The following is a 21,739-nucleotide window of genomic DNA, read 5'->3' on the forward strand; positions in this document are numbered from 1 at the left end:
ATAAAAAACATTGGCGTTCTAGGGACGGGTTTTAAAATAACGACCCCGTAAACATTTAATCAAGAGCGGCCACTTCATCACGCAAGGCAAAGTATGGGGTTAAGCAACTATTAAGTTTAATAGAACATAGCCTGTCCGATATAAATATCGTAAAGTTGGGTAAAACATCGCAAGTTTAAGTTAACTACAACTGAGTCATACAAGACTCACCTTGAATAAGCATACGAGACTCATCTTAAATTAGCATACGAGACACATCTTAAATTAGCATACGAGACTCATCTTAAATAAGCAAACGAGACACATCTTAAATTTGCATACGAAACTCATCTTAAATTAGCATACGAGACTCATCTTAAATTATCATACGAGACTCATCTTAGATAACCATACAAGACTCATCTTAAATAAGCATATGGGACTCGTCTTAAATATTTATTAAGCATACGAGACACATCTTAAATTAGCATACGAGACTCATCTTAAATAAGCAAACGAGACACATCTTAAATTAGCATACGAGACTCATCTTAAATAAGCATACGAGACTCATCTTAAATTAGCATATAAGACTCATCTTAAATAAGCATACAAGACTTATCTCAAATAAACATACGAGAGTCATCTTAAATTGGCATATGAGACTCATCTTAAATAAGCATACAAGACTTATCTTTTCAGAGAGAAATTATTCGGTATAGCTCGATTCCGGTTTAAGCGTAGTCTAAATGACAAACCAGAGATATAGAATAGTGATAGAATGTCGGATAACTTATAGCTCTGTCGCTGTGGCCAGGAAGTTGGGCAAGTGGTAAAGTGGCAATAATCCTCACTTTCATTCACTGTGGATAAGAGATGGTAGGCTAGTGGTAGAGTCACTGTGGATAAGAGATGGTAGACTAGTGGTAGAGTCACTGTGGATAAGAGATGCTAGGCTAGTGGTAGAGTCACTGTGGATAAGAGATGCTAGGCTAGTGGAAGAGTCACTGTGGATAAGAGATGGAAGGCTAGTGGAAAAGTAATTGTGGATAAGAGATTGTAGGCCAGTGGTGGAGTCACTGTGGATAATAAATTTTAGGCTAGTGGTAGAGACACTGTGGATAGGAGATGGTAGGCTAGTAGTAGACTCACTATGGATAAGAAATGTTAGGCTAGTAGTAGAGTCACTGTGGATAAGAGATGGTAGGCTAGTGGAAGAGTCACTGTGAATAAGAAATGTTAGGCTAGTGGTAGAGTCACTGTGGATAAGAGATGGTAGGCTAGTGGAAGAGTCACTTTGGATAAGAAATAGTAGGCCAATGGAAGAGTCACTGTGGATAAGAGAAGGTTGACTAGTGGTATAGTCCCTGTGGATAAGAGATGGTAGGCTAGTGGTAGAGTCACTGTGGATAAGAAATGTTAGGCTAGTGGTAGAGTCACTGTGGATAAGAGATGGTAGGCTAGTGGAAGAGTCACTGTGGATAAGAGATGGTAGGCTAGTGGAAGAGTCACTGTGGATAAGAGAAGGTTGACTAGTGGTAGAGTCACTGTGTATAAGAGATGGTAGGCTAGTGGTAGAGTCACTGTGGATAAGAGATGGTAGGCTAGTGGTAGAGTCACTGTGGATAAGAGATGGTAGGCTAGTGGTAGAGTCACTGTGGATAAGAGATGGTAGGCTAGTGGTAGAGTCACTGTGGATAAGAGATGGTAGGCTAGTGGTAGAGTCACTGTGGATAAGAGATGGTAGGCTAGTGGTAGAGTCACTGTGGATAAGAGATGGTAGGCTAGTGGTAGAGTCACTGTGGATAAGAGATGGTAGGCTAGTGGTAGAGTCACTGTGGATAAGAGATGGTAGGCTAGTGGATAAGAGATGGTAGGCTAGTGGAAAAGTAACTGTGGATAAGAGATGGTACGCTATTGGTAGAGTCACTGAGAATAAGATATGGTAGGCTAGTAGTAGAGTCACTGTGGATAAGATATGGTAGGCTTGTGGTATCGGCACTGTGGATAAGATATGGTAGGCTAGTAGTAGAGTCACTGTGGATAAGAGATGGTAGGCTAGTGGTAAAGTCACTGTGGATGGGAAATGGTTGGCTGGTGGTAGACTCACTGTGGATAGGAGATGGTAGGCTAGTGGTAGAGTCACAGTGGATAAGAGATGGTAAGCTTATGGTAGACCCACTGTGGATAGGAATTGGTAGGCTGGTGGTAGATCCACTGTGGATAAGAGATGGTAGGCTAGTGGTGAGTTACTGTGGATAAGATATGGTAGGCAAGTGGTAGAGTCACTGTGGATAAGATATGGTAGGCTAGTGGTAGAGTCACTGTGGACAAGAAATGTTAGGCTAGTGGTAGAGTCACTGTGGATACGAAATGGTAGGCTAGTGGTAGAGTCACTGTGGATAAGAGATGGTAAGCTAGTGGTTGAGTCACTGTGGACAAGAAATGTTAGGCTAGTGGTAGAGTCACTGTGGATACGAAATGGTAGGCTAGTGGTAGAGTCACTGTGGATAAGAGATGGTAGGCTAGTGGTAGAGTCACTGTGGATAAGATAGGGTAGACTAGTGGTAGAGTCACTGTGGATAAGAGATGGTAGGCTAGTGGAATCGGCACTGTGGATAAGATATGTTAGGCTAGTAGTAGAGTCACTGTGGATAAGAGTTGGTAGGCTAGTGGTAAAGTCACTGTAGATAAGAAATGGTAGGCTAGTTGTACACTCACTGTGGATAGGAGATGGTAGTCTAGTAGTAGAGTCACAGTGGAAAAGAGATGGTAAGCTTATGGTAGACCCACTGTGGATAGGAATTGGTAGGCTGGTGGTAGATCCACTGTGGATAAGAGATGGTAGGCTAGTGGTGAGTTACTGAGGATAAGATATGGTAGGCAAGTGGTAGAGTCACTGTGGATAAGTGGTAATATGGTAGGCTAGTGGAAGAGTCAATGTGGATAAGAGATGGTTGGCTAGTGTTAGACTCACTGTGGATAGGAGATGATAGACTAGTGGTAGACTCACTGTGGATAGGTGATGGTAGGCTAGTGGTAGATTCACTGTGGTTGGGAGATGGTAAGGCAGTGGTAGAGTCACTGTGGATAAGATATTGTAGGCTAGTGGTAGAGTCACTGTGGATTTGAAATGGTAGGTTAGTGTTGGACTCACTGTGGATAAGAGATGGTAGGCTAGTGGTCAAGAGACGGTACACTAGTGTGATAGAGTCACTGTGGATTAGAGACGGTAGACTAGTGGTAGAGTCACTGTGGATATGAGATGGTAGGCTATTTGTATAGTCACTGTGGATAAGCGATGATAGGCTAATGGTAGACTCAGTGTGGATGAGAGATGGTAGGGTAATGGTAGACTCACTGTGGATAACAGATGGTAGACTAGTTGTAAAGTCACTGTGGATTAGAGATGGTAGGCTAGTGGTAGACTCACTGTGGATGAGAGATGGTATGCTAATGGTAGACTCACATTGTGGATAGGAAATGGTAGGCTGATGGTAGACCCACTGTGGATAAGAGATGGTAGACTAGTGGTAGAGTCACTGTGGATAAGAGATGGTAGACTAGTGTTGGACTCACTGTGGATAAGAGATGGTAGACTAGTGTTGGACTCACTGTGGATAATAGATGGTAGGCTAGTGGTAGAGTCACTGTGGATAATAGATGGTAGACTAGTGGTAGATAGTGGTAGACTAGTGGTAGAGTCATTGTGGATAATAGATGGTAGACTAGTGGTAGAGTCATTGTGGATAAGAGATGGTAGACTAGTGTTGGACTCACTGTGGATAAGAGATGGTAGACTAGTGTTGGACTCACTGTGGATAATAGATGGTAGACTAGTGGTAGAGTCACTGTGGATAATAGATGGTAGACTAGTGGTAGAGTCATTGTGGATAAGAGATGGTAGACTAGTGTTGGACTCACTGTGGATAATAGATGGTAGACTAGTGGTAGAGTCACTGTGGATAATAGATGGTAGACTAGTGGTAGAGTCATTGTGGATAATAGATGGTAGACTAGTGGTAGAGTCACTGTGGATAAGAGATGGTAGACTAGTGTTGGACTCACTGTGGATAATAGATGGTAGACTAGTGATAGAGTCACTGTGGATAATAGATGGTAGGCTAGTGGTAGAGTCACTGTGGATAATAGATGGTAGACTAGTGGTAGAGTCACTGTGGATAATAGATGGTAGGCTAGTGGTAGAGTCACTGTGGATAATAGATGTTAGACTAGTGGTAGAGTCACTGTGGATAATAGATGTTAGACTAGTGGTAGAGTCACTGTGGATAATAGATGGTAGACTAGTGGTAGAGTCACTGTGGATAATAGATGGTAGACTAGTGGTAGAGTCACTGTGGATAATAGATGGTAGACTAGTGATAGAGTCACTGTGGATAATAGATGGTAGACTAGTGGTAGAGTCACTGTGGATAAGAGATGGTAGACTAGTGGTAGAGTCACTGTGGATAATAGATGGTAGGACTAGTGGTAGAGTCACTGTGGATAATAGATGGTAGCTAGTGGTAGAGTCACTGTGGATAATAGATGGTAGACTAGTGGTAGAGTCACTGTGGATAATAGATGGTAGACTAGTGGTAGAGTCACTGTGGATAATAGATGTTAGACTAGTGGTGAGTAGTCACTGTGGATAAGAGATGGTAGACTAGTGGTAGACTCACTGTGGATAATAGATGGTAGGCTAGTGGTAGAGTCACTGTGGATAATAGATGTTAGACTAGTGGTAGAGTCACTGTGGATAAGAGATGGTAGACTAGTGGTAGACTCACTGTGGATAATAGATGTTAGACTAGTGGTAGAGTCACTGTGGATAATAGATGGTAGACTAGTGGTAGAGTCACTGTGGATAATAGATGTTAGACTAGTGGTAGAGTCACTGTGGATAAGAGATGGTAGACTAGTGATAGAGTCACTGTGGATAAGAGATGGTAGACTAGTGATAGAGTCACTGTGGATAATAGATGTTAGACTAGTGGTAGAGTCACTGTGGATAAGAGATGGTAGACTAGTGGTAGACTCACTGTAGATAATAGATGGTAGGCTAGTGGTAGAGTCACTGTGGATAAGAGATGGTAGACTAGTGGTAGACTCACTGTGGATAATAGATGTTAGACTAGTGGTAGAGTCACTGTGGATAAGAGATGGTAGACTAGTGGTAGAGTCACTGTGGATAATAGATGGTAGACTAGTGGTAGAGTCACTGTGGATAATAGATGGTAGACTAGTGGTAGAGTCACTGTGGATAAGAGATGCTAGGCTAGTGGTAGAGTCACTGTGGATAAGAGATGGTAGACTAGTGGTAGAGTCACTGTGGATAATAGATGGTAGACTAGTGGTAGAGTCACTGTGGATAATAGATGGTAGGCTAGTGGTAGAGTCACTGTGGATAAGAGATGGTAGACTAGTGGTAGAGTCACTGTGGATAAGAGATGCTAGGCTAGTGGTAGAGTCACTGTGGATAAGAGATGGTAGACTAGTGGTAGAGTCACTGTGGATAATAGATGGTAGACTAGTGGTAGAGTCACTGTGGATAAGAGATGGTAGGCTAGTGGTAGAGTCACTGTGGATAAGAGATGGTAGACTAGTGGTAGAGTCACTGTGGATAATAGATGTTAGACTAGTGGTAGAGTCACTGTGGATAAGAGATGGTAGACTAGTGATAGAGTCACTGTGGATAATAGATGGTAGACTAGTGGTAGAGTCACTGTGGATAATAGATGGTAGACTAGTGGTAGAGTCACTGTGGATAAGAGATGGTAGACTAGTGGTAGAGTCACTGTGGATAATAGATGGTAGGCTAGTGGTAGAGTCACTGTGGATAAGAGATGGTAGACTAGTGGTAGACTCACTGTGGATAATAGATGGTAGACTAGTGGTAGAGTCACTGTGGATAATAGATGGTAGACTAGTGGTAGAGTCACTGTGGATAAGAGATGGTAGACTAGTGGTAGAGTCACTGTGGATAATAGATGGTAGGCTAGTGGTAGAGTCACTGTGGATAAGAGATGGTAGACTAGTGGTAGAGTCACTGTGGATAATAGATGGTAGACTAGTGGTAGAGTCACTGTGGATAATAGATGGTAGGCTAGTGGTAGAGTCACTGTGGATAATAGATGGTAGGCTAGTGGTAGAGTCACTGTGGATAATAGATGGTAGACTAGTGGTAGACTCACTGTGGATAATAGATGGTAGACTAGTGGTAGAGTCACTGTGGATAATAGATGGTAGACTAGTGATAGAGTCACTGTGGATAAGAGATGGTAGGCTAGTGGTAGAGTCACTGTGGATAATAGATGGTAGGCTAGTGGTAGAGTCACTGTGGATAAGAGATGCTAGGCTAGTGGTAGAGTCACTGTGGATAATAGATGGTAGGCTAGTGGTAGAGTCACTGTGGATAATAGATGGTAGGCTAGTGGTAGAGTCACTGTGGATAAGAGATGGTAGGCTAGTGGAAGAGTCACTGTGGATAAGAGAAGGTTGACTAGTGGTAGACTCACTGTGACGCAGAGTTGGATGACTACTTAAAATATATTGGTCACTCGACCACCAAAACCTAGAGTTGGGGATTAGTAGAAGAATTGCGAGCAAACCGCGACTCCGGGAATTATTTTTTATTTTTCATTACCAGTACAAAATGAAACAAAACATCACTTCACTCGCAGAATTAGTTTTCGGTGTACCTTACAAAATATCTAATTACTCACATTACAAATATAACTACTTATGATAGACATCAAACACTAGTCATATAGCGATGTTGTACATAATACACAAACTAGATTGGTTATAACGATGACAACTGAAAAATACGTCTAATTGTCACCCAAGAACTCGATACCAACAAAACACATCTGCCGGATCACTATCAATGGTAATACATTCGCCAAATCACTACCGACATTAATCGAACACATGAAATACACATCATAAATAGAAATACAATCGAACCCATTAGCTACTTCAAAGCTGTATCCGTGATTTCAGGGTTTATCTCAAAATCTTTAGATTTTTATGTAGCGTTACATTCAAACACTGATATCAATAAGAACTTTTGTTATGTCCCTCAGCAACAAACGCTACTGCAATATTGAAAATTGCGATACATGCACAATCAAGAACTTGTAATACACTTTTCAGTTTCAATTGATAACTTATAAAACAACAACAGGTCAACATTTTCTATCAATTGTGGCACCTTCAACGTTAAATAGTAATGCTAGACTTCAACTTTAAGTTTAAACTGACCTACATTATGTTGAATAAAGAGTCCAGGTGTGTGTACATAATTATGAAGTGTTCTTCTTTCAACACATTAATCCTATTACAGCGCTCCTATACCGAAACATTAGAGCCTAAACGTGGGTCCTGTTTAAAATCCTGAACCCGCAGGTCCAGTGTTGGCACGAATGGCAACAACAGCTAACTGTTTTTAAAATGTCAAACTCGTTAATTATTTCGTTAAAATGACAAAATAAAATCACCAGAAAAGTTTTCAAAAAAGCGATGAATAATTGAAATAGTTTTTTTAAATATAAGGCAATCATCAGTGTGGTCATCTTAAAGACATTAAATAGTAGTACATGTCTTAGGAACTAACAAGAAGATACATAAAGAGACACCAAACGCAAGCAAGATCAAGTCATAAATCAAGGACAAAAACAATGATATGTCACCAAACAAGAAAAGCATTAAATGAAACGCGGATAGGCACTCATATTACTTTAACCAGATTTCATTAAAAGACTTCATACCGTGCCTGGAAAAAACAGTCTAATAAAAAAGATCTTAGAAGTGTACTTAACAAAAGAATGGAAATCATGATATCAGTAAAATTCCAATGTAACCAAGATACACATGCTTTTGTCACAATTTAGAATATTGAAGTATCTATACAGACTCTGTTTGTAATGGAACCATAGAGTGTATTGAATGAAGTCCTTGTTACTGGAAAATGGGTCAAATCAATAGGATTTCAATATACTTTTGTTATTGGAGAATACAAGCATAAAAACAACATGTGGAAAAGAATTGTATTTCTTTGGAAATTAAACAGCAATATAATATATTCGGGTTAATTAATGAACCATTGGTTGGGTTTAATATGATGCTTACCTTGAACTGTATTCCACTCGATTTTATCATCTTTGACGCAATAAGCAAGACTAAGCTGCGAAGAAAACAAACAATCTGAACGATCTGAATAAAATGCCCTCGGCTTGTCACACACATTTTTACATATATATAGCAACACTTTCTTACCTTATTCAGCGGGTAAGCGTTCGATCTGGATGACAGACAACTTCAGCAAGTTTCCTAATGTTACAAGTCACGTTCTAAATACTCTCGTATGATGAACTATTGTCACGCAAGATGAGGAATAACTTCACACAGGACACTTAAAACCGTAGACGTACTTGCCCTCATGTTGTTTTTTCAGTAATACCATGGTCATATTTCTATAGTCATGATTTTAAGCGCCGGAAAGGTTTATAAAAAGGCGTGTTGTTTTTTATATTATTTCCGAGTGTAGCAGGTACGGCCACCCATGTCCTCAGAAGTTGATGAATCTTTTGTTCCGTGAACTCCTTCTGCTGGTGTATCTAGAATTCAACAAAGCGTGTCCGAATCCTCTCAAGCATATGTTTTAATACCCTATATGACACATAAAAAATCCTCGATGAATGAAATTCAATAATACACAATTTGATAGAAATTCTCGTCAGGAACTTTCTTTACAAAGAAATTTGTAACACCTGTCACCGGTGAAATGTTTCACGTTCCCGACAATGGTAACATTCTTAAGACGTCATTCGGGTAATGGGTTGTTTAATGTGTATCGAACTCCCGACAAACGACAATGGTTATAATAATACGTAACCTTATGACGCACCCTTGTTGTATCCAGATCCTATTTATAGAAATCCTTACACGAGATCAAGTTTGGTTCTGGAGATTTCACTCCATAGTCCACTTTGTCAACATACACCCGTATGGCTGAGAGACATACACTCTTACCTGTGTGTACCCTGAGACACACACGTTACACACAGCCAAATAATACATAAATCTAGCCTTCCCTATTCTATTTGGCCTGTATCAATACAAAAGGTCTGACAGTTCATTGAATTTCTTTAAAGGGACACTACACGGTAATAACATTTTTAAAGCAGCTACAATACACCGAATATCCTCACACTTTTTCTTTATAAATATGCATTTGCATCCATTGCATTATCTACCTTACTGCAAAATGTAATAACTTTTTTGGATTAATATAGGCCTCATGGAAGTTTCATTTATCGAAAGATCTTTTTTTTTCATAAATTGTGTATAATTTTAATTACCTTGTATTTTTTCATTTTTCCCCCCTCTATGACTTCGTGGTTAAGGACACAAGGAAACGAAATTATATTAAAATATTAGACATTCGTACTATTCATGGGGTGGGGAGTTTTGAATCAAAATGATTTTATCATCTAACTGAAAGCTTCGTAGGACTGAAAAGATTTAGAATAGATGGTTGTCTTTCAATGCGGCTTTCTGCAGTATGAACAAGGTTCAGACCGACAGCACATCGTCCCGCACAGTAAAAGAGTAGTACAATGATAACATCATGCTACTCCATTTTGCTCACCATTTGAAGGGCCAATCGGTCCGAATCTGGACATGAACTTTGCCATTTCATATGGAGAAAAAACATAAAAACACGTTTTTCAATAAGCTATGACGGTAGGTAAACTATGTTGCTCTTTTTAGTTCCTATAAATTCTTATCCATTGGTGACAGAATGTCTTATCATAAGTGAATATTTAATGACATAAGACTGGGAGGTGTTATTGAAATATCTTATATTAATTGTGTGATATGCTTTTATGGTCGTTGTTCATGTCGGCGCTCAAGCTGGTTGAGTTATCCTTAAGCTATTACAAGATAAAGGAAATTTGTAAAATATCCCTTTTTGGGGGGGAGGGGATATAAAAATATCAATAGTATCACTAGAGTTTAGCTCTATCTAAACTTCTTGTATTGTAGGTTTAATACTTATATGTTATTAAGTAGTAAAATGATCACACGACTTGTAGTTATTGAATTGATATTTATTTCACTCTCGTAAGTTATTTTCATTGGTTATGGAATTTATTTCGCTATTATAAGTTATTCTTAAGCTTACAAAAGCAACTCGCGTATCTTTTTGAAACTTTAAAAATATAACCCATTTGTGAGAATTCTACTCCAAATCCAGCAAACAAGTATCGTATAACCCCTATTTATATGAAATGTTAACTGTGCCAAACGCAGGAGATGGATATACCACTCCTATCACAGAGGTCAATTACACCCTATCTATATCTAAATTAATCAAACAGCAAGTGCCGTGTGACACCTGCCCAGTTGTTTTGACTCACTAATCAACCACCTCTAGACTATAAATTACACCCAGCGATCGCACCTTTACCAAATCTAATTAGAAGCTATAACACAAACAACTCGCTGCTGCGTGTAAATCCTAAAATTAGACAAAGGATGACCGTTTTTCAATTTCAAGTAAAATACCAAACTATTATGATTTATGAAAATAAACATTAATCCATTATACAACAGTCGTATTTTGATTCATTTTTTTCTTCAAAATATTTATAAACACTGTTTATTTGTTTTATCTAACATTATTCAATGCTTCAATACTACTTGCAACTTGATTGGCTTAAGGATTTAGATGTACACCTCTGAGAATCACTGCTTCAAATCTCAAAACTGATTTTATCCAAGTTGAAACGAGACATCGACGAGACTTAAAAAGATTGAAACTTTATAAGAACACAAATAAACATCTAAATCACCATACCATGGAGTATAAAATGTCGTCGGAGGCTGTTACATCGCTTCTGATACAATATTATAATGATTTCTTAGAAAAAGAGTCACTAGAGAAATCTTGATGGTATTTTACTTTATCGAATTATATGAGGATTTATTTGATGGTCTGGAGATATGCAGATATGTGTCTCCTGTCTATCAGCTATGATATAAATGTCTTACATGATATCGCCGGATCTCGGAGTTACGACGCCGAGGTCGCAAGATTACGGTCAGCATGACCCTATAAACAGTCATTTGAATCTGTGAAATAATTTAATTTGGATACCGTCTTCATGATGACTCTGACTTACCATCACCTATATTCCTCCCTTGGTATATTAATCAGTAGACCGGTGTATACCCCACCACCCTCCTAGTTCTATAATTTCCTAATTAACCCCTTAATGTAATTTATATAGTATCCGGTGACAGTTCCTTTTCCTATGACCTAATTACATCAGCACAATCTGTCAATTTCAATAACTGGACTATGCGGAAAATATAATCCTGAAAGGTGTTCTTTTCCACGCAAAAAATATATCATCTTCACAACATGTCTAAATGCTATGCTTTAAGATGACCAAACCTAATAACATATGCCATTTACAATCATTTTGTTAATGGTCATCTCTGCTGAGTCAAAAATTTCATGTAAATAATCTTTTTATTTATTCTTTTTTGAAATAGTAGTTCATTCCAAAGTTGAAAATAGAATAAAAATGATATGGTGAAATGCTAGAATTTGAGCTTTATTGTGAATAAAAAAATCGATACTTGAGGCAGATTGTGAATAGATCGTATTTTCATTATTTTGACCAAACTGGGTGTGTCTGATAAACATAAATATATTAACATAAGCAAATAATAATATTACAGTCAACCCACTCTCATTTATCATAGGTCAATGTTCTTACACCAACTGGTGCTGAATAAGTAAAAGTGGTTATCGTTTTGGGGTTGAGCTTAAGTTTGCTTTGTATCACGTCCTATGGTCAGTACCTAGCAACTTCTTCCACATGGGTTTCGAAGTCGCAACCAAGAGGTGTTGGACCAATCGTGATATATCACTACACCCTAACCACTCGACCAACAGTTAATGAATTAAAACTATTTTCGGGTTTTGATGGGCACTTATGCACTAATGTAAGCAAACAATTGCTAGACATTGGTAAGATAATTAATTATGTGTACCTGAATAGCTATATAAAGCGTTTTTATAACCTTAGATGTAGATATGAAAATGGTTATTAAAAATGGAAGATGAAAAGATATTGGAAAGGCTTCCTCGTCACATAACAAAGCAGGATCCTAGGTAATATGTGATGACGTTTGATGTGAGGCCTAATTAACGAAATCATAGGTATGATTATCAAATTAGACCCGTTTATTGTCGAAAACTATAACTTATAACACCAAAAATGGAGAACATAATTAACAGTTGGATAAGAGAAGTGATAAAAACATTCTTTCCCTTGAACAATGCTCGTCCTAGCAAAACCCTATCCAGCTTACTGTACGTACGGTATAATAATGATTTTTTTCATACATACGTTGACGTTGCGTATTGATTTGGAAAAATATAATCCATTGGAATATCAATGGAATCGTACGTTTAAACGTATTTATTTCATCAAGTTTCATGGATATAACAACACCATTTACCGACTTTAGCCTTCCTTTTCCCGACTATTCACTTTACTTTTCTCAGCTTGTTTCTGATTTGAAATTCAAAAACCCATGCTTCGCAGGTAGAAGGTGGCAAAACAAATAAGTACTCCGTTATATATAGTTTGTTAGGATTTAAACACTGGGAATTTTGACTGATTCCTCTGATGTTACTCCGTGTACAGCAATACATCGGATATTTTGAATAACATACAATATAATATGCTGTTGGTCCTACGGTATCTTTCATATCCTTACTTACTTGTGTGTAACACAGTGGTGTGTTTAATTCTAACATTGTTTCGCATTACAATCTAATACTCTTAGGTTCCTCCAACTATTATCTTTGTCGACCGATAAAACTACAAGTTGCATATTATCACTATTAATGATCCAATCTTTTCCTCTGACTAATGCTTATCGTACGATAACCGATTAAGTAATACTATATACTTAAATATATACTTGATTTCAAAGGTGGTGGTGGTGATGAATATCGACCAAATTATATGTTGGGGTTTGGGGACAGAATTCCATTACTGCATTCTCGATTATATAATGTCTTTTTTCAAATATAACGAAGACGAAATTAAGTGAGCCGTGTGAACTTTGTTCATCATACAACCTTCGGCATTTCAATAAAGGATTTGGAACTGACATCTTATCACTATCCAACGAGGGTACGTAAGCGGGTGTTGTGGGGTTGGGGATACTTTCCAAGGGTTTCTTTTTCATAACAGTCTTTCTACCCATATTCTATGTATGTGTACGCATGATTTTTTTCTCTTCATTTTATCATGTCAGATAGGATAAATCATCATTATTTCAGGGGCGAAAAGACGAGAATTAAGATATTTAATTTTCGTATTGCGAAAAGACGAAATGGCACAAATTAGCCACCGCATTTTTGCACTTTAACAAATAACAGGAGAAATCCATATAGACGGATAAATAACAAAAGGATGTTTCCTGAACAAAACATTCTGGTTTCCACAGGTAATGGTATATTTGATATACTCCTATTAATGAGGAACTGTATTGCATTTTACTGTATTGAAATTCTTCAAATCAGATAGGACAGGCGATGATGGTCTTTAGCTAATGACCAAATTAATGAATGGTGAAAGTAATTCATCGTAAGGTCAATGTTCTGTATTACCTGGTATCATTTATGGTGCGTGTTTACTAACGAATTTATGCGTTCAGGAAAATGTGTTGCTCTGGTAGCAACATACGGATAAACACTTACCCTTACATAATTGTTACCGGTCTGACGTTACTCTGACGTGAAACCGTGTTATGATTATTTGACATGCTAAAAAAATTCACACAGTCTGTCTGTCTACAATTAGTAATATGAAACTCAGACTTTATTGTACACCGGATTAATCCATCCTTTAGAAATCTACCGTTTTCTCTCCGTTCCATGACAACACAGTAACTATTTTGTTTACTTCTTAAGAATACACTTTTTCCTTGTGATTTTTTTCATTGGTTTGTACAAGATTCGCGAACACTTGTAGAAGTGAAGAGAAATAGAACTGGCTCGATCATCGGTGACCAAGTAGTTCAATCGATAGAGTACCCGGCTTATGTTCGCAGGTCCAAAGTTCAAGCCCCGGTATCGCCGCTGCTTTTTCTCCTCTCCTGTTACAAAGGATTATGTATGGTTTGGGCCCTTTTTGGCTCCCAAACCCATCAAATTTTTAAAACTGATTTCTAATTTTGCAGCTGTAGTTACTATAGTAGCTATTCAAAATATGAATAAATTATGAAAATGTGGATTTTTTTTTAACAATTTTGGCCATTTTTTGCCAACTTTTTGTCTATGAAACTATAGAGCGCATCCTTGAACAATCTCAATATTTACTGAGAATATGTATGCACTCCCAATACATCTTTAGGAGAAATATAAAGTTTGTTCAAGGATGAACTCTATGGTTTCTAAAACAAAACCTTAGCAAAAAAAATGGCCAAAATTGTCAAAATTTCCACATTTTCATAATTACTGCATATTGCAAGTGGTAACCATGGCAATTGAAGCCGCAAAATTAGAAAACTATCGTTACAATAAAATTAAGGATGTTCTAAATATGTCAATTACAACAATTTAGTACTAAATAACAGTTTTGAAAATTTGACGGATTTGGGGGCTTAAAAGGGCCCAAACCATACAAAGTCTTTGGCGTCCAACAAAATGTCCACAGTGGTGGTGGTGGTGGTGGTACATACGTGTCTCTTGTGTCTTAGAGGGCGAAGACTTGGAGAAAGGAGGAAGAAATATAGCGAGATTAGACTTTGTGACCAGTTAGCTCAAATGTGTTTGGTAGAGCAACCGACTACGTAGTCTTCTTTCGAACCTGGTCAGTCCGAAATGTTTTCGCCTGCCCTGTCACAGAAATATCTGTTATATCTCACTCGTAGACAGACAGATATATGTATGATTATTACTGTATATTTAATTGTCAGTCCATATGTACAATGAAGGATTAAACCATGATGATTAGACAGGTTAAAGGGTCTGGTATTCTATGCGTAAAGATTTTCGTTTGTTATTGACATTTTTTTTATTTTGCGTAAGAAAAAGTCATAAAGACAGGCAGATGGATTATGTTATAAGATGTTCTTAAAGGATCTCTTAAGATATCATGTGTGAAGTACGGTAAGACATTTTGTTGGAAATCTCATCGGAATGCATGTGATTGTGTTTCATAACATAATAGCATTTACTCTAACCACTTGTATCCAACGGTAGTCTCTTAAAAATCAAATTAGCTGGGAAGCTATTTTTGCCTCTTAATTTGATGTTAACAAATTAACTGTCGTTTATATATGGTATTCTATCATACACTCGTGTATTGTGACTATACCGGTATGTGACCGTTATAAACAGGCCTAAATGACAGTCCCGGATATGATGATAGTTCTGGACTGTTAATTGGTGTTAATGGTTGAAAACAATTCATAGCATAGTAAAAATCTGACAACCGCAATACTGTTTCGTTTCAAATTAATTAGCGGAACATTTAATCGTTAATGTAAAAGTGCCTCTTTCTGACAAATGTTTTTTCTTAGGTCAGTTATTTTAATCTTTTGCTATTTTTGTGTTCTGTATATCTTAGCAGTGGACGGCATATATATACATATAATTTAAATACCGTTAAATCAGCAAGATGTTTATCTGCTCTTCTATTTCTTGAAAACCAGTCGCATTCAAGCTCCATTTATGTCAGAACATTAAGTTTTATTGTTTCCATAATTAGAAATTTAATTCAGTTTATAGCATTGATGATCGTTGCATAAATGGTACCGATCATTTGAACAATAACCGGTATAATCGTGTTTAGATGTGTTTAATTAACACAGAAATGCACATAAAATAATAAATTTTGCTTTTGGTGCATGCATGATCAGTGCTTAATTCCATATAGGGCAAGGTGCCATGGAATTATTTCGGGATGCAATTGATTATTTTTAATATTTTATCTTGAATTAAAATAAGAAGCTCAAACTTGTCAATTGTGGTAATGTTGTAAAGTAGTAACATTTGTAACAGAAGCAAAATACTAATTCGTCTGCTGCTTGATTGAGAAAAAATACCATTCCTCAGCTGTGGAGCATCTTTAAAAAAAAATATCTAAATGCATTCTGAATTATATTTTATCATAGATACAGCTTAGCTTTTAAATACCCATGAAAGATATATAAAGACACAACATAATGAGAAATCTTGATAAATTTTGATATTCCTTTTTTCAAAAGTCATTACAAATTAAAATTTATATTACTTTGTCTGTGTTACTTATGTATTGTTTTGAATATCTTTCATGTTGTTTTTTTCTTTTTCTATAGTTTCTGAAGATTTTCTGTAAATATAAATGAGACAGCTGTTTAGATCCGATGTTCTTTATTCCTTGTCCAAGCTCTGAGTGAAGTACATGAATATGATAAACAATCATTCAGTACAAAGGTAAACTACAATTGATATCGACTTAGATATACAATACAGAAATATCTATTTGTCAAATAAGAGTTACAATTATATTAAATTGAACTACAATGTACATCAAAATAATTTACTGTATATAAAGAAAATATATACTATACTGAAGACTTTCGTTAAACATATTGTATTTGGGGAATGGGGATTAGCTAAGGTAAAGTCTATTCACTTGGCTATGAGAAGTACATTTAGCCTATAGATAAATGAACAAGCGATCTATTATTTACAATGTCTGATATTTCAAATAATAGATCGCTTGTTCATTTATCTATAGGCTAAATGTACTTCTCATAGCCAAGTGAATAGACTTTACCTTAGCTAATCCCCATTCCCCAAATACAATATGTTTAACGAAAGTCTTCAGTATAGTATATATTTTATTTATATATAGTAAATTATTTTGATGTACATTGTAGTTCAATTTAATATAATTGTAACTCTTATTTGACAAATAGATATTTCTGTATTGTATATCTAAGTCGATATCAATTGTAGTTTACCTTTGTACTGAATGATTGTTTATCATATTCATGTACTTCACTCAGAGCTTGGACAAGGAATAAAGAACATCGGATCTAAACAGCTGTCTCATTTATATTTACAGAAAATCTTCAGAAACTATAGAAAAAGAAAAAAACAACATGAAAACTTGGTGGAGATCCTAAGCGACCCCTGGTGATGCCTATCAGCAAGCCAATTAATTACAGAGATTCCATAACGACCCGTAGTCAGTCAGCATCCACAACAACGGACATACAAAACCATGATGAGGAAGAACAGGAATTGACACAGGAGGACTCTATTAACAATGAAATTATAATTAACTCATCTGTAGAAAATACATCATACTTTGAGATGACGACCATTCAAATCAAGAAATACGATGGAACAGAGTCACCACAAATATGGTTTCCAAGCATGGAAGCTTGGATGAAAGTCCAAAATTATACAGAAGCAAAGATGCTTAGTGCATTGCCACTACTATTTGAAGGGCCTGCAGCACTGTGGCTGCAAACTCAACCGCAATCAGCTATAGCCTCGTTAGCTGCTTTTAAAGTAGCTTTCTTTGACAGATTTGGTATTAAAGACAATGATATGACATTTATGTCTATCAAACAAACCATAACGGAAAGTGCTTTATCCTTCATAGAAAGGGCTGAAAAGACAGGACTTGGAGCGCCACTGCCAGAGTGCTATAAGGTAAAAGCAGCTGTGAAAGGACTCAATTCTGACTTAAGGGCCAGAGTAATAGGTAAAGAGCCCTCAACCTTTTTGGAACTAAGGAAAGCAGTTCAGCTAGCTTCGGAGGAGTTAGAGTGCGTAACAGACTCGCCGGAGGTTAGAAGTGTCAATGTGCTCGCAGAAAAATTCGCCGAAATGACCAGAGACTTGTCTGAAACAATATTTCAGCAGGTAAATCAGCTGCAACAACAAAAGCATCAACAACAGCAACACCAGCAGCAGCAACAACAAGTACAACACCAGCAACAATGGAGACAGCAAAAGCCCCATAGACATCAAACAAACCAGCCAATGCACCAACAACAAAGACGATGCCAAGGTTGTGGTAAGTCATGTACTGATCGAACAAAATGTCCTGCTTTTAATTTAACATGTTTCAAGTGTGGCAAAATAGGCCACATCAAACCTGTATGTAGAGGACAATGGGCAAATACTAACAATTCACGATAGGGATACGCGCCTATCCCTAGCAAGGATAGGCACCTAAACAGCACAAATGCTAATAGTACTTCTCATAGGGCACCAATTAGTAAACCTTCACCTACTAAAACTAATAGTGGTAGAGCTTCAGACAGACCTTCCAAGGCTGTAGGAAAGCAAGTTACTACCATTAACCTGGTCACCCCTGTCGATAGGAACACTGTGAGTGTTGAATTATATGGTACACCTGTCAAGGCATTAGTAGATACAGGAGCATCCATTTCATGTGTAGCTTTGCCTTTATTAGAAAGAGTCAATTTTGATATGTCAACACTACAAAAATGTTCAGCAATTAGTGTATTAGTAGCCGGCGGTGAAAATCACTGCAGTTTAGGGTCAGTGTCCTTGCCAATTTCTTTTGGAGGTTTATTCATCACACAAGTATTTCATGTATTTGAAAAGTTTCATCAACCTATTATTTTGGGTATGGATTTTCTTGAGAAAAATCAAGCTGTTTTTAATGCATCAACTAGAACACTTCAGCTTCAAGAACCAACATCAAACACTGTGTTCTCAATAGACACAAACTTAGGTATAGCTAGAACTTCCACTAGTATCACTGTACCATCAATGTGCATATCAAATATACAGGTAGACGTTTCGACACTCCCGGTAGGATCTAATGTGTTACTTGAACCTTTACCAGATTTACCTAAGTTAGGTCTCCGACTTTGTACGGAACACAACGGCTATATTCTGGACACTCCAGAATAGCCATCCGTCAAGTCAAAGTTATCATCATTAAATTCTAAAGTTAAAATTCAACATTCTCTTACGTCATCTTTACTTCTTGACAAAACGTGCGGAAGTTTCCGTATGTTATATCTGTGAAGAGTATGGAGAATAAATAAATATCTGAAAGATGAAAGCGTATGTTTTTATCTACTGTCATTATTACACTTACAACATATCGCAAATAAAGCACATTATTAAATTCTTATAGATAATGAGGATTTATCACAAAAACATTTGGTTTTTTGTTAAAATGTACAAAAAAGTATGATAGTTACTACTTCTGTCCGGTGTTTTTGCTGTAATCAGTGTCGGAATGTATGTGGAATGAATAAAAGTCTAAATCTTGATACAAAATACAAGTTTCCAGATCAAGTATCCAAGTTACTAGTCTAAAAATGCTCTTTTAATTTCAAAACAATTCACACATTTGTCACACACAAAAAGGGGAAAACACGTTTCCTTCGTGTAACAATGACATAATGATCATGTTGGGGATACTGTACTGTACGTTTAAAGTGTTTTGAGGATGAATAAAGTGCGTTTCGGATGGATAAAGTGCGTGGCAGACATGTACATGTATGTGCACACAAAATAGACCAACATTGCAAAAAAATCCTGGGCCTGAAATTCCTTGTAAATGTATATATTCATGTACAATGTAAGTTCGTGCAATGCTTCATCGATTAATCACAAATGTCTCATCCATGAATTTATGATTTGGAAGCTCCAACCAAGAAAGAATATTTCTTCAATATTTCATATTACATGTAATTAAATGTTATTTTTTCTTTGACAATACATCAGGTAATTGATTGAAAATAATGATAAATCAAAATTCTTATTTTAGCATTGGAGCCTTTGTTGTCTTTTATAAATATTAATAATTTCACTCTCGTGGCAAACAACGAAAAATCCCTTTTTTTCACGTTTATAGATAATTATTTTTGGTATACGATAATTTCTTGTCAGATTTTTAGGCTTGTATGGAAAACGCGCTATTTTCTGTATACACTTCTATTTGGACGAATCAGGGGGACTACATTATAACATTACAATAATGGCGTTATTTAGTGTATCATATCTGAATAGACACCTACATGTGTGTTGTCACTAAATAGGTCACTTATCTAATTATGATCACCGGAACTACATGTTTGTATTGTTAAATCTCCAGCTACAGTTGTGTTGATTCATTCCAACCGGATACCATAAACAGTTCAATTCCGTGTTCTTCTGTTAATTGTGACAGTTAATCAGAGTCAGGTAGTTAACGTCACGATAACTCAAAGTATTGTAATGAAATATGTCAGGAAGCGTGTGGTAAAAACATCAAAGGTATTTATCTATATTGTGTATAGCTTCCCTTTGGTACAATACAAATTTATGTACTTTAAAAGTCGTGACTTTTGTTGTAAAAGAAAAAAACTTTTATGAGGTGAAAAGTACTAGAAACTTACAAAAATAAATAAATAATCTCAGATTAGTCGCACTTGAATTATAATCCATTCATGAAATCAGACCGTGTGAATATCAACGTTACCTCGCCCTTCTTGAATATCAGCTGTCATCGCGACAAATGAAATCGACATCGCAAACGACATGATATACATATCGGAGGGAGGGAGTCCTTATTACCGTGTAGTATGGAAGTTCCGGGGTCACGTACTCGCCGAGTTCTTAAATGTAATCAGTCACAGGTGTTAGAAATTGAAAGACAATACACATGCATGTTGACAAAATGAGCAGGTGCGCACTCGGGACCGGGTTGAGTGCATTCAAGTACACAAAGCAATGCTGGACAATGTCTTATACATAACAGTGATTACCATTTTTCTTTGTAATTTAATGATATTGACATTCGGCCAAATCAGCTGTAATTACGTTTTAAATCAGTGGCAATTTATATCTTCCACTGTATTTATTTCTTTATTCAATTCAGTTATCTACTAATTCCGTAACTAGGAGTTCAACTAAAAAAACGACATTTACTAACCATCTTCAAACTGTTGAAATTATATTATTACGTGCCTCTTGGATTATTACTGATCCAGTTTATAATCAAACATTTTGTTTTTCTCTGTACATGAGTTAACCCCAGTAATGAAGGGAAGTAACTCTAATATATTAAAATGTATAGCAAGTCATTTACATATTGAAGCAGCCCGTATTAAATCAAATTACATTAGATATCTTACATAATTATATAAGATATATCATTTACAATGAAGATAACTTATATATATCTATATCTGATGTTTTATATATCTTATCAGAAACATATTTTAGATATAATCCATTCATGATGTTTCTGATCTGATCTTTTATACTACATAACTAATAACGCGCATCATTTAAAATATCTGCCCTACAAATGCAGTTTACACACCAGTAAACAAAAACAAAAAATCATTCCTTAATATTATGTACACAAAATGTAGGTCTGGTACATTTATGTAAAATGTGACTTGTGTACGTACGGCCGCCACTCACTTTATCCATTCGAAAGGCACTTTATCGTGTGATCGGCGTGTCTGAATATATAAATAATATGTTGTAATAAGCATCAGAAAAGATCGTAGATGAAATGATACATCATCTAAACCGACGTGATGTACATTTACAATGTAGGTGTAGGCTACTGTGTTGTGGGGGTTTCCCCAAATTTACGTCACGGTCTATTTTTAGAAATGACAGCAATCCCATCTAAATCACTATCATTCAAATGTTTGTATTCAGTAGCGCAAACAGGAACAC

At 36.6% G+C, this 21,739-nt stretch overlaps 2 protein-coding genes across 7 annotated transcripts in view; both read right to left on the bottom strand.

Moving 5' to 3' along the window:
- LOC138326698 (adhesion G-protein coupled receptor G2-like) overlaps positions 1-9,000 on the bottom strand; it is a 56,466-nt gene extending 47,466 nt beyond the window's left edge. For 3 of the 6 annotated variants that reach the window (XM_069272736.1, XM_069272741.1, XM_069272729.1), the window contains exon 1: positions 8,260-8,999. The gene's annotated coding sequence lies outside the window, so the exon portion shown is untranslated. Of the gene's footprint in view, positions 1-8,112; positions 8,222-8,259 lie in introns of those variants that run through there. The other 3 variants (XM_069272720.1, XM_069272706.1, XM_069272715.1) reach the window with 2 other exon arrangements.
- Positions 836-13,278, bottom strand: LOC138324300 (uro-adherence factor A-like). The gene is made up of 5 exons (XM_069269405.1): positions 13,184-13,278; positions 4,662-6,460; positions 3,487-4,479; positions 2,957-3,178; positions 836-2,109 (listed from the first exon to the last, which is right to left on the bottom strand). Exons 1-5 carry the CDS (start codon positions 13,276-13,278, stop codon positions 836-838), a joined length of 4,383 nt encoding a protein of 1,460 aa, XP_069125506.1.
- Positions 13,279-21,739: the final 8,461 nt, after the last annotated feature.

Source organism: Argopecten irradians, chromosome 1 (genome assembly GCF_041381155.1).
Source record: "Argopecten irradians isolate NY chromosome 1, Ai_NY, whole genome shotgun sequence".
NCBI lineage: Eukaryota > Metazoa > Mollusca > Bivalvia > Pectinida > Pectinidae > Argopecten > Argopecten irradians.